Here is a 14,620-nt window from a genome sequence, read left to right as displayed (position 1 = left end):
ACATGGGCATTTTGTATTCCTTTCCCCGGGAAAACGAATACGAACCATGGCACCACAGCCCAATCCCCAGAATTGGCTAGGCCACATACCAGGCTCCACCATCATCATGCCAATCGTGGAAACAGCCCAGCTGACCCTTCCCCACCTACTCATGCATCCAGACACTGTGGTGTGGAGGCAGGACTGGGAGTCTCCCCACTCAGCTAATGAGTGGTTGGCTGTGCAAGGAAGGGATGGCAGACTGTGTCTGCAATTTGCACAACAGTGATGGAGCTGAGCGCCACGCAGAGCTCAGTAAGTAGTCCGGACAGTTCTTGGGGGGATGGATTGGACCACAGGTGCCGTAGTTAGCACCATCTTTATGCTGTCTGTGGTATAGAGATGGCTCTGGGTCATCTTGTATTAAACTCCATAGGGCTGGTGGCTGGATTGCTTCGCACTGTAGCTTTGGACTGGAGCAACTGTTTCCTGCATTTCCATTATTTTTTATTTTCCTTTACATGATATAATTTTTCTTTTTCAGGAAAGAAAGTAAGGAGCCTGACTCAAGATCTGCATCTGAGCCAAAGAAATTTGAAGAGAACCCTGCCCCTGTAAGCACTGAATTTGCTGATTTTTAGAAGCTGTCCTTCCCAGCCTCCTGGCAAAACTGTGTTCATCCTAAGTGATAGAGGGCATACTGAGTAGACTTAATCCTATTGTACACCTCCAGTTAAGATGAAAGGGAGAGAGTTTCTTCACAAGACCAGGAAGGCAGAATGGGGTCAAAAGGCCCAGTCCTTTATATAGTGCAGTTCCATACACTGAATCAGCTTTTGCTTTGAGGGAGCTGGTGATATAATTAGGTTTGTTCATATGCCACTTTCCCATAATTTTTTCAGTGACTTGCCAAAGCATAAACACAATAGTTTTATTTAGTTGTGCATCTGTATTTAAAAGGTAGGGAAGGAACTAAAAATAAAAAAATAAAACATTCAGCCACATGCAGAACAAGCGTCAGAGCAGGGGAGCTAGGAATATGTTATATTTGGATCAATTAATGCATGGGGAATTTCACCCATTAAGTCCTTTTCTTTGTCCCTCAAAATATCCTAGCAGCATCTATGGATTTCTTCATCATTATCCAGACAAACAGGTTTCCTTTGTCCAGGCTCCCCATTCTGTCCTTTTTAATATTTATTTTGTATACCCATGAATCCAAATACTGTATATCATTTTGTTTGCTACATAAGATCTGAAACATGTTGTAGAATCATGGTAGCACATGAACATTCATTGCTATATTTTTGGAATTTTCATAGGGCAGCCTTAAGTGTCTTAATGTCTGGTTTTCCATGTTCTTTAACATCCCTCCTCTGGCTTTTCTCCCTGCAGAAATTTAGCTATGCTAGCAAGTATGCTGCTTTGTCGGTGGATGGTGATGATGAAGCTGAGGGAGACGAATATGCCGACTAAAATTCTCCATCCCCTCTATGTCTTCTCCTAAGCAGTTGCCATCCAGGAACATTTGGAGAGCAAAACCAAACCTTTATTCAGACAAGACAGAAAAATAAAAGCCTACAAGTCAACATCTCCTTGGAGATACCTTTCTTAAATCGTTTCCAAACAAAAACCATACACAAAAGTCATACAGTTTCTCTTGCATGCTGCTGCAGCCTTTAAAGTATTGAACTAACTGGAGAATTTCTTGCAAAAAAATGTAGCAAGAGAGAAAATGGCAGGTGTCTTTTAAAAAAAGGAATAGGTGCAGTATGTGTCTTGAATGTGACTTCATGCAGCTTCTCACCGTGTCAGAGACCCACTCTGTTAAGAACTGAGTGCAGTGCTTTAGCAGGCCAAGTGCGTGTGAGAGAGTGTATTGAAGATTTGCACTGTGGCCTGTTTCCCTCTTTTACCAGTAGGTTGACTTCTGCAACATAACCTGAAAATAATCTCCTTGAAAGCACGAGAGCATTGAGGGAGTTGAGGAGGCCTGCTTTAATGGTGGGAGAAAGGCATAATGAAATAGCTTCCAAATGAGATGATTGCATCTCTGAATGTTAGATACAAGTGCTTCCCCTCTTGTTAGAGTGCAATTGATGACTTCAATTGTAACGTAACCCAGCTGTCGCTGAAATCTAACAGATGTGGAGAAGACCAGGCAGTACTTAGGCTACCAGGCGGTAGAGCTTTGCTTACCAAGGGTATTCTCTTCTTGGAAGCTTTAGAGCTGATCCTGCTGTTGTATTCTGACTTCTTCCAACATGGAAGGTGCTGAAGATGGCTCCTGAGTAGAAGAAAACTGTCCACATGGTTCAGCCAAATACTGCAGACAATTTCTCTATATATACTTGTGGTAGCTAGGGCTGTGCGGTGTTGGCATGTAGAGTATGCAGTTTGATTGAACCGTGGGGAGAGTAATTTTATATGTTACAGGTGTCACAGTATGAAACCAGTTTTCAGTAACCTCTTTGCAAATAGCTGCAGTGTATGAAGGAACCATTGAATTTTTGGGAATCAATAACTGGATCAATTTCTAGAGACCAGGACCTTTCCTTGAAATACTTTCCTCTTCCACACACTTTTAATCACTGGGGTACAAACACAAACACTATTGCAAATAGAAATAGCACCCTTATAAATCTCGGGCACTGTTCAGAAGTAGCAAGGGGGTCATTCAAGGCACAGCTAAGCATCTTTCCTTGTTGCATCATGTGGCTCTTGCCTTCCTTTCTCCCACTTGGGCAAGTGAATGTGCAACATAGATTGTAAACTATGTTGAATTTTAGCTCCTTTGATTCCTTTTGAAAGCAATCTCTGCTGCCACCACTCTACACTCTTGAGAGGTCACATTTGGTGAAAAAAAAATCTTGTCCGTTTGTTGTTTATGCAGTCTTGTCTCTTTTATTCTTTGAGCCTAAGGGGTAAGAAAAACGGAAGAATTGTAACACAGGGAAGCTGAAGTAGCACAAGGTTTTAATAGCCAGCTCTCCGGAACATGTTTATATGGCGGATGCAGAGTGTCTGGCTAGAAGGAGTAAGTAGATTTATGAGGTGTGCACAGCACTCATTAAGGAGCTGTCACCTTTTCGTGCGGGGAGAACAGTATGATTTTGCTCTTGAAATAAACCCAGCTGGATCAAATAGAGGATTCAGCTTATTGTAAAGCTGCAATGCTTGGTGTCTTATTTCAGTAATTTTTAGCTAACGTTTAAGTAGGTCCTTTGAAATTTAAAGCATATTGGCATGTCCCATGGGCAAGATACAGTGTTTGGGTGAGGGGAGAGCCTGCTGAGAGTGAAAATGGATTTGCAATGCAATATTGCTTTGATTCTCTGAAATGCAGGAGGTGAACTGTTAATTTGCATACCCCTGAAACATTTTCTTCTCTCCCTCCTCCTTTGCATATTTCTCTCTATGCTATCAGAACAGGTTCACTAATGGAATGAGGTGCATTTTACACATTCTGAAGACATGTAAAATTTGTACAAAATATCTTCTATGAAAATGATTTGTAACCTGTGTGGACTTCCTCGGAGATGTCTTTTATTATGTAAAATTCCCCTTCTGCGCCTTCTTGTTTTTTTTCCCTCCAAATAAAACCAATCTTTAAAATAATGCTTCAGTCACAAAAAAGTCCTTTGGAAAGAGCTGTCTTATCTGTAACAAACCATATAGCAGGAAATGCTGCTCCATACATCTCTTTCATTCATGTGTGGTTCACCAAAATGCCGTTTTCTTTAAAGTTGTGTTTTTAAAATTCTGTTTTAAGGCAGAATTTTAAGGCAGACCTTTGTGACTGAGCAATCATCCTTGCAAATGAAGCTTGAGCTTATCCCCTATGGCAAATGATTTCAAATTGCAGGAACTATAAACTACAGCAAAGCCAGAAGCTACAGCCGGGCTAATTTTTAAACTACAGTGGGGTGAAAAGTTCCTGCTGTGTTAATCACATGTTCTCAACACGCAGGCAATCTGATCTTGAAATGAGGTGCCCTCTGTTTTGGGTGTAGTTTGGCCCGCAACAACAAGGTAAGTCATGGAAGGCAGTCTTCACCAAATGATTTCTTGCTCACCATCACTAGCCATTACCTTACAGGGCAGCTTGGCATTATGACCTAACTCCTTTTTAGGCTGTTTCTGTAGATGTGGAAAAGTGCTTATAAGAGGGCTGTGATACAGTGTTTTGGTGGTCTGTATTTCATGACACAGTTTTTGTGCTTGCGTGCCTACACAGTCCCTCATTTGAAAAATTCTGATATTGAAATACTTTTTGGTGGGAAGCTCCTCTCCAAAGCAGAGGCTCCAGGGTGTCTCTTCCCTTCACACTCTGTTCCTCTTCAACCTCTACAGAGGCAACTTTGGTCAGGAGCTTCCATCTTTCTCTCTGTCCCTGCAAAAAGACAAATGACCATAGCTGCTTGTTTGTTTTTTCTGTTGCTTAGACTCTTGTTCTCCCTTCAGTATACTTTGCATTTTCTTTTTGTGGCACGTTGGGATCCTCTTTACTATCCCTGCTAGGTTTTAGGGCCTTGAAAACACTGTTTAGGAAATGTCCTGACTAAACAGTAACTTGCTGCCTTCTGGCTACCCCTTTGGCCTCCTGCGCTTGAGAGAATGCTGTTGGGTAAGTCCATGCCAGCACTACTGTCAAGAAATGAGCAAGAAAGACAAAAGCATTCTTACTAAAAGAGCTTCTATCAGGAAGCAAGCTCCTCTGGCTTTAGATACCACCTTTTAAAAAGGTTCTTGGTTTACTGTTTTGAGGACATTTTGTGGAATCACTATGTTTTGCAAACCACTATTATGTCTGTGGACACCTCACTTGGCTCCTTTGGATGTTCTGTTACGGAGGATTCATGTCTCTGCAGAGTAGCCTGTCTTATAAGATCGGAATTCTGCTTTAATTCCTCTAGAGGGGTGATGGGCTGGCATGCTCCCTTGCTGTTATTCCCTAAAGCAGCTTTCTCTAACTTAGTGAACAACACAAGTGGGCCTCTCGGCTTAACAAGCGAGTGGTGCATTGACATGTAGGCTTGTGTGCTCTGCCTTGACGAATAATTTCTTCCTCCTTAGTAAACTGCAGATTAAACTTGACTATTTGGATAACCTTTCTAAAATTACAATTGAGGTTGCAATGACTTCGGCAAAAAAATTTGGTAGCCTTTTCATGTATACAATTGAGGAGGGAAGGAAGATAGGGAAGAAATATGCAGCTTGGTCTTAGGTAGCTGCTAGAGAAAAGGCAGGAGATCCAGACAGACCAGAGGTTCAGGTGCTAGAATGATGTCACTTGACCATGCGGGGCAGAGTTTTCACCTATACCTAAGAAGTAACTGCAGGCAACACACATCTGGGCTTAGTCGGCAAGACTTTCCAGTTTGGTTGCCAAAATAATTCTGAGCTCTGAAGCAGTACAGTCCTTTGAGAAATCACTGCAGTTATACACATTTTTAAATTTCTCTTCAAGCCCCTGCTCTGGCAAGGTAAAAATTGCTCTTAAAACAAGTGCTGTTTACAGGAAGCTCCTTCATTCTTTAACAATTTGAATTAATTCATGTACAGAACACAGGCCAACTAGGAATATGTGACTTTCATAACAGGATTAGAAGGAGCCTTGGATGTGGTGGGATCTTAATTCCAACTCTGCAGGTGAAGCTTATTTTTCAGTGGCATCCAAGATCTGCTTTAGGCTGAGCGCTTACAAAATATAAGAATCCCATTTGAACCAGTTACAGTCTTGCTGGCACCTTACGTTCATAAACACCAAACTTGACCTTCAGTTAAAATGGTTTGCAATTGTCTGTTCGATTTGCATTGTGCAATAGCAAAGTGTGTGGCATCCTGTAAGTAATCCAAGAAAACAGGAAGCTCCTTTACCTACACAACTGGAGCAACATACCCATAGTTGTGCTTTCAACTGCGATTTTAAGCATAAAGAAGATGCAAATGCAGATCTGAGTTCCTTACTGCATGGCCCACTTTGGAAAACTGAACATCCCAATTTCTGCAAGCTGCATTGCAGAAATCCCAGAAACTGGGAATGCTTATACACAGTTCCCATGCACTTTAATGGGGTGTGCACAAGAGAAACTCCTGAGCTGTTATTAGCACTCTTATTAGTGCTAATGGTGTACAAAATTTGCCCCTTAATCTCAATTCCTTCCTAGGATTGCTGCCTCTTCACCCCCTTCTCTTTATTGCTAAGAATCTGTAAAGGATAAATGCTGGCTGCATGCATGAATCAGCATGGATATTAGAACCTTTTCCAGTGCAAGAACGGTGAAGGTCAACCTGGCCTGCATGGGGAGGGAGTTCCACAGCCTCTGAGTAGCCATCAAGAAGGCCTTCCCTCATAGCTTCCCTACAAAAGCTAAGGGTGGTGGGACTAAAAGAGAAGACTTCCCTGGATATCTTAAAATCTGAGAAATAGTTACATGAGGGAGACTGAATCCTTCAGGTGACCTGGATCCAACTTTATAGGTCAAATCCAGAGACTTCAATTGGGTCCGGAAAAAGATTGGTATCAAGAGCAGCTATTTCAAGAAGGAATTTCCATTCTTACAAAATGGTCCAGTAGACTTAATTGAGTCAGGCATTGAGCTGCTTGCCCTGTAAGCATTTTTTTTCTGTTGTGCCAGCAGGGTGTGCTCAATAATGTTTGGGCCTTTTTAAAAATCTAACACTTTAACATCATCAGAGACTTTTGATTACATTTTAAATAAGATTTGCTACATGTATTTAGTCTGTAAACTGTGGCCATGCTGGATGGGGCAAGAGAGTTCTGCAGACTTGTGCTTTTTGGACCTCGACTCCCAGAATTCCACAGGCACGCTTCCATTGGGAGACTCTTGAGAGTGGTGGTTATCCCCGTTCCTTTGCATAGCTCCGTTTTCCATAAGGCAGAGGATAGGCCAAGACTGAGAAATGCCGGTACTTGAGGGACAGACCATTCTGCAGCACCCAGCGTGTAGCTGAGCAAAACAGCCTACATGTTGGCTGCAGTATTCAATCCCTGGTACTGTCAGCTGAAAGAGTCCAGCAAAATGTGAAATATCTGTCTGGCTGTGCTGGAGAGATGCTGCTAGTCCTAACAGGCAGTACCAGGCCACCTGGACAAATGATCCAACTCAATATAAGAAAACTTCCTATATCCAGTACCAGTAATTGAAATTGGATTTTGTTTATTTTTTTGCTTGCTTGTTTTTGACCTCACTTCTCACCCCAGTCATGAGTCCATCTCACAGTACAACACAATGGTTCCCAACCTTGGGTCCCCAGATGTTCTTGGACCACAAGTCCCAGGAATCCTGGCCAGCACAGGTGGTGGTGAAGGCTTCTGGGAGTTTTAGTCCAAGGACATCTGGGGACCCAAAGTTGGGAACCACTGATATGGCAGGGAAAGTGCTGGATCTGACTGTGTTAGAGTTGCTTTTATGTGCTTCTTAGGGATAGGCAAATTAAAACTGATCAGATTTGGTCCCCAGCTAGCTTTCTATTCTGTGTCCCCATCCCAAAGATACTAGTGAAGGTGAGAAGCCTCACCTCAGTGGATGCTTTCCTTCCACTTTTGCTCTTGCTGTCTTTCTGAAATACCTCTGTTTCTCAAAGACCGGTAGGTTTCATGTCGCCCTCCTCCCTCCCCCCAGTAAAAAAGAGAGGAAAGGGCAGTGAATGAGGCCAGGAGGTGTTGCTATTATTTTCGTAATACTCACTAGTAGATTCACCTCTAGCAAGTGCCCTCTAGATTGTAGTGTCCAGGGGCATATTTCCATTTTCTCCACCCTAGTTACAACTCTGCTGAACTATGGGAAAACAAGATGTGAGTTCAGGGACCAAAAGAAGGGGTTTTGCAAAAGCAACTCCTTTCTGGTCACAATGGGAAAAGTGGTGGAACACATGTGGAAAGACCCTTTTACTTGAGAGTGGAGATAAATCTTACAGGCGGATGTATTTTCCTTCTAAGGTGAGCGGGCCTTCAGAAGCAGAAAGGGGCGCTGAACCCTTTCCTGCAAATTCTCTCCCATCCAGGCCTGGGTGGTGGCAAACCCTACCTCTTGTCTTGTGAAGTCCACATCCCATGGACAAGCAGACCTGTGAGACTACTGTTGCAGAAAGGAGGACTTCTGCATGATGGTGGGAAACCAGCTCCCATCAGCCCCAGCCTGAAGGCCTCAATAAACAGGGACACAACATCTGGAGAATGACATGATCCTTACCACAGTTGGAATGTCAAGATCATGCCTTGTTCCGATCTGGCTTTTGACTGGTGTGGGAGTGACTGAATGAAGTCAACGTTCTTGGCCCTTCGGTCCTTCCTGATTTGCCCATCTCAGCCCTGTTCAAATCTTGCCGCAGGGGTGGTGGTGGTGGGGAGGCAGGAACAAGGCTGACCAAGTCACTTCTTCCATGGTTAAAAAGTACAAGAATAAGGAACAACCAGACTTTGAAGTTCTCTGCTCCTCCAAGCCTATGTAATGGGTTTAGATGCAAAATACTGGATTGTTTATTTGAAAGTAGAATGCTCTTGGGGATGGGTGGGGGGAAAGAGAACCTTGATTATTTTCCATATTTTTTTCCCTGAAGAATCTAATTATCTATTTCTTCACTTGCACAATTGCTTCTCTGTGCCTGCTTCCCTGGGCTTGGATTGGCTGTGTAATCCTTTACTCAGTTCCACTTCCTTCCCCTCCAGTCAAAAAGGCAGAGGATCATGGCATGGTTTATAAACAGGAGAACAGGCATTGGCCTTTTCCACTCAGGGTTCCCAAAGAAAGGTACTGATTCAACCTATATGCGACTTTCATCACCACCTTCCTGGCTAAAGAAGCATTTGAGTTCCTGCTGAAGTCCAGGCTCGCTGCCAGCTGCAGAACTTAACCTTCTGTCAACTGGCTTAAATCAAATGCGATTGCGTTGCCCTTTCACAATAACGCAGGCTATCCCCAAGCCATGTGGAACAAACTTTCCCAAGCCCTTCTGTTTACATGCTGCTGCAGCAACCTATGGCAATACAGCCAAGCTTTGTTGGAAAGGGTAAGGAACAGGAGGCTAAGGCCATGCTGGCTGGGGATAATGGGAGCTGTAACCTCATACCTCCCCTACTTCCAGGGGAAATTGATCGCAAGGAATAAGGACTGTGCATTCCTAGAGATGTAACTGGAAACAAATGTATATCACAACAGAATAAATGCCCTTCAGCTGGGTCGGATTGAGGACCTGCGGAGTCCATCATTCTGCTTCTCCTCAGCGACTAATGCAGTGGTGTTGATGGCCAGCTTGCACACCAAAGCATGGAGGCCAAGGACTGCCTGGGCCCAACCGCTGTGGCTTTACCCTCCCCCCTCCTTTCCCCAGGATCAGACCAGCCAGTAGGCTGCCGTTTACTCTTGGCTTTATTTATTTATTTCCAGGCGCTGAGTCACCCATGCGCATGCTTCCCTCGTCCTTGCTGGGCAGTAATCAGTACCAGATCTCTCTTCTGGAAGACTTTTCTGAAGTCTGAAAATAATGCCCCTTCCCAATCTGAAATCAGCTCCTAAAAAGAGGCTGTGGTGTTTTGTTTAAGGTTTTTACTGCAGCTAGCGGTTTCAGAAACCGCTTTTTGCAAACTCTAGTTCTGGCTATGTTTGGCTGGCTGGAGTGCCCACCCTCGGTGAAAAACAATGGGAGAGAAGGAATGCAGGAACCTTAATATGAACGTTTCCAGTCCAGTAGACTTGGTTCCAGCAGGAATCGGCTATCATACCTCTTACTTCACTGACTGGGCCTCTTTTCCTTAAGAAGGGGGGAGGAGGGATCTGCTCATATCATCCTATTGTTCAACCTGCAAACCTAATCAAAATTTGTAGTTTATTACCACCTTCTCCCTGCCACCCCCAGCCCTGAAGTAAAACACTATCTTAGCCAGTAGTCAGGTTAGAAGGCAAAGTGGTAGGGCCAACAGCAGTAAGGAATAAATCCTGTCTAGGTATAGGCTAGGAACATAGTGGCGCTGCAGGCTAAACCACAGAAGCCTGTGCTGCAGGGTCAGAAGACCAAGCAGTCGTAAGATCGAATCCACGTGACGGAGTGAGCGCCCGTCGCTTGTCCCAGCTTCCGCCAACCTAGCGGTTCGAAAGCATGCAAATGCAAGTTGATAAATAGGGACCACTTCGGTGGGAAGGTAACAGCGTTCAGTGTCTAAGTCGCACTGGCCATGTGACCACGGAAGATTGTCTTCGGACAAAACGCTGGCTCTATGGCTTGGAAACGGGGATGAGCACCGCCCCCTAGAGTCGAACACGACTGGACAAAATTTGTCAAGGGGAACCTTTACCTTTACCTGTTTAGGTATAGGCTAGTCATCTTGCATAGCTGCGCTTCTGTAGCTCAGAGTTGCACCAAAATGAAACTTGGCCCAAGGGGAAAGTCATATCCTGCATGGAGTCTGACAGGTGCATTGTGCAACAAGTTGCATGATCAGATGTGCAGTTAGTTGCACAATTGCACATGCAGCATGGGCTACCTTAACTCCCAGTGAGTTTCCATGGGTACAATGATACTCTACTCCAGGTTCCCAGGTGTTCTTAGACTAAAACTCTCAGAAGCCTTCACTGCTAGGGGTTTCTGGGAGTTGTAGTCTTAGAACACCTGGGGAACGAAAGGTTGGAAACCACTCTGCTGTAGGCCAACTGCAAACAAACCAACCCAAGTGATACCCATGGATCAAATCATACTTACCTAGAGTGTTTTTTGAATGTCAAAAGCTTCCACGAAGACCGTTTGATCAGACGACAAGAGAACTAACTTCCCATAACAGGATATTCTCCTTCTTGGACAGCAAGGTCACACAGAGAAACTGTGAGCCCCCACACCCATCCGTTCCACCTCTGCCACTGCAAGCCGGCCCGTCATATTTATTCTGGCTCTTGAAAAGCAGGCCAGAGCCAGCAGGGGTGAAGGTTTGACTGAAGTTATTGTGAGTCACGCTGTTGTGTTATGCAATTAGAAGAACAACTCTCTCTCTCACCCTCCCCTCTCCTTAGGTTTGGCAGAGCTTGCTCGCTGAGGGGAGACAATGGCATTTTAATGGGTAGTTTGAACCATTCCTAGTACCTGGAATACAATTCTCTCTCTCAGTCTCTCTCAGTCTCCCTCTTGCACATGCACTCACACATGCGCACACAGAGTGTTTTTTTTGGGGGGGGGAACCTCTGCAAGAGGGTCTTTGAGATTAAGACATGAGAACAAGAGGGGAGAGTTTTATTTCCAGGAAGAGGAGTCTACTTCCCTCCGTTTGAACTGTCCACAAAGTTTAGCGTTTCAATATTTGAAACCACACGCTGTTGTTCGTTCAACTGCTCAGTCCAAAAGACGTTACGAAACATCAATCAGCATACAGTGCAACCAACTTTGCTCACCAAAGACAACCCCTATTTCCTACCCTCTGGCTGGTCCCCATCCTGCTGTTGTCCCTGTTGCTGGCAGTTTGTCTGCGATGCACTTGGGCAGTTTTAGACTCTAGACTTAGGCTTGCAATCCCTGGGGTTAATGGAAGGGTGTCTCAGCAGCTGTAGTCTAAAAAGGGAAAGAGGAGAAATTTTTTCGATTTTGCTTTCAATTACCTAAATCTGTAAATTTATTCACAAATAGGGTGGGAAGAACTTTGAAAATTCAAGTATGAACAATATGGCTGTTAATTAAACACAGGTATGTGGAGGTGGGCGAGGTGTTACCCATTATCATTAATATCTATTGTGGTCTTAATGGAATGCTGGATGGTTTTTGCTACTAGACATGCTAAACCCATATTTGTCCTATTCTGTTAAAAAATCTATTGAATGCTTGCCAAAGAGTCTTATGATGGGTATATTAAACAGAGCAGCTGATTTTTATGTATCAGTGTTCCTTTTACTTAATTTTATGATGTTTGGAGACTATAAACAGCCCTGAAATTAGTAAAATGAATTTACTAAAACGAGATAAGATGGCTTTTAAAAAATTACTATTGGATAACAAGAAATTTGCAGTCCCCGTTAATGAAAGAAAATAATTCTCATGTTAGTTTTACAGTATAGACAACAGTATTTTTAATGAGTTCTTTTGTACAAAGGAACCAGAAATTTGTCTGAGGGTATGACAAGGGGGGGGGACCATTGATCAGCTCTGAATTTGCACCCAGTAAGTTCCATTTCCCCAGGTGAATTTGCTTCAGCTGACAGACCAGACAGGAATCAGCAGACAGAGAGAGAGAGAGAGAGAAGAAAATACTGTAGTCAATTATGATTTATTTATTTATTTATTTATTTATTTATTTATTTATTTATTTATTTATTTATTTATTTATTTATTTATTTACAGCTTTATAAGGCAACCTCTGCTGTAGCCATCTAGATTAGCAGAAGGCAGGGCTACAAGGAAGCTGCAGACAAGTGTTGATCAGTTATTTCTTCCTCTTGCTCTTAATTTCTTTAGGAGGGGAATCTCCTAGTTCCTCTAGCACAGCTTTGTTCCAATGATAACATTAAGCCCCTTCTAAAAACAAAACAAAGTTTAGAGACAAGTGGTGCTCAGTTCAGGGGAACTGACACCCCTGTGAGTGCCCTTTGGCTACATCGGTTCAAGTTGTTGTACCATCTGAACCGTGAATGCATTCACTATTTAAAAAAGTAGAACTTCAACAGCAGAGGGAAAAGGTATGGATTAGAAAGGGTTCGAAATCCAGGCTGATTTGCATTGATCTGCACATTGTGTAGTAAATGGAAACTAATACAGATCTCATTGTTCCAATCTTGATGCAATTTCCACAGTTTTTGCTCTCTCAAACAGATTTTAGGAAGTCAAAACTAAGGTGGCAGGAGATCCCACACAGCTGCAGGGCAGGAATGGGGCATGTGTGTTGCTCCAGATGTTATTGAGCCATAACTCCCAGCATCCTTCACTTTTGGCTATGCTTGCTACGGCTGAAGAGAGCTGTAGTTCAACAACATGTGGAGAGGCACATTTTTCTCACTGTTGCTGTAGGGAAGGAACCATGTGTACTGCATTATTTAAGTTCAGGGGTGGTCGTTTTTGACCCTCCAGATGTTGCATTGCACTGCACCTCTGATCATCCTGTATCATTGGCAATATTGACTCAGGCCCAAGGAAATTGTAGTTGCACACCCTCTGGAGGGCTAAGGGTTGCTGATACTGTAGTGACACAAAAATGTAAGGATGTGAGTGTGTTCTGTGCTATCAAATCAGAACCAACTTATAGCAACCCTAATAGAGTTTTCAAGGTGAGATATTTAAGGAGCGGTTTTACCAGTTACACTCTCCCAGTGAGTGTCCATGGCTGAGTGGGGATTTGAACCCTGTTCTCCAAAGTCCTAGTCCGTCATTGAATCCTGACTACACCATGCTGGCAATAATGCTATACTGACCTATAAAAATTACTTCAGACAGATAGCCCCTTTCTGACAGTGCTTCAAATACCACAAAGTCCTTCAAACAATTTAAATGTCACTTCCTGACGTGGCACAATATGACTCGGTTTGGCTCCCCCTCACGCCCGTCTTCCCCTCACACACTTTGTTTAGGTACTTCCTGGCATGGGGGGAAAACCCTTGTATGTCATTATTTCAGTTAAGATACAAAGTTTAACAACCATGTGCTCCAAAGCCAGAGGGCAGAAGGGAAAAAAAATCTTAGACTAAGGGGGAGAACGAATGAACCTTAAATGCAATCTGGGCTCAGGATATATTTGAACCAAAACATCATCTGGCCGTGACTAATTCCTTTTCCCTCAGCCTTGGGATTTTATTTTATTTTATATTCAGTGGAAGAGATCCAAACTTTTAGTCATACCTTTAAAAGAACCATTGAGGTCAATGGATGTTAAATTAGTCACTGATTTCCACAAGTTTCCTCAAAATCTAGATCTGGATGCAACCCAAATTGCCTAAGTGGGTGATGGACTGATTGTGCTGAAGGAGTTTCTACCACAGATGTAAAGTCACTTTTTCTTTGTCCTTATAAGATGGTACAGCAAGCAAGGAGAGCTTGAGAGAAGCATAAGATGGAGCTTTGGGAACGGTTTTAGGACTTCGAAGGAGCATGAGCTGATAACAAGAAAAAGGGTGGGATTGTGGGAATCAAGAGCAGGTGGGAATTAATTAATATGGTCAGGCCTGCCATTAGGCAGAATAAAGCCATAGCCACAAAGAGCAAATACCAGGAAGTGCTGGTAAGGTGGTGGAAGACAAAGCTGTGTGCCCCTCTGAGAGCATCATAGTGTCATCCATCCTTTAGGACAATGGTTCCTAACCTTAGGTCCCCCAATGATCTTGGGCTAAAACTCCAGGAAATCCTGGCCAGCTCAGCTAGTGGTGAAGGCTTCTGAGAGTTTTAGTCCAAGAACGTCTGGGGACTCAAGGTTGGGAACCACTGCTTTAGGAGAAAGGTCATAGTGTTCAAACAACAAACGCAATATTTATTGCAAACTGTTTGCCCTGCTCCACCAGTAAGCTATCCACACAAAGTATTAGTAAGGGAACCAGTTCTTTTCCAGTCTGTGCTTTTCTCAGGGATTGGACAGGGTACCTTCCCCACCCTTCTCACCTCTACTGTCCACAACATTGTCAAGCCTTGCCTGCTATCTTATGCCAGCTGGTGCAAG

At 43.5% G+C, this 14,620-nt stretch overlaps 1 protein-coding gene across 1 annotated transcript in view; it reads left to right on the top strand.

Moving 5' to 3' along the window:
• The window catches only part of EIF4B (eukaryotic translation initiation factor 4B), a 42,435-nt gene extending 38,838 nt beyond the window's left edge, over window positions 1-3,597 (top strand). Inside the window, exons 14-15 of the mRNA XM_020778821.3 lie at window positions 524-593; window positions 1,375-3,597. Coding sequence (XP_020634480.2) covers window positions 524-593; window positions 1,375-1,455 — 151 coding nt within the window. The 3' untranslated portion in view covers window positions 1,456-3,597. The remainder of the gene's footprint in view (window positions 1-523; window positions 594-1,374) is intronic.
• Window positions 3,598-14,620: the final 11,023 nt, after the last annotated feature.

Source organism: Pogona vitticeps, chromosome 2, assembly GCF_051106095.1.
Source record: "Pogona vitticeps strain Pit_001003342236 chromosome 2, PviZW2.1, whole genome shotgun sequence".
NCBI classification, from domain to species: domain Eukaryota; kingdom Metazoa; phylum Chordata; class Lepidosauria; order Squamata; family Agamidae; genus Pogona; species Pogona vitticeps.
This window is presented reverse-complemented; position numbering and strand designations above follow the sequence as displayed.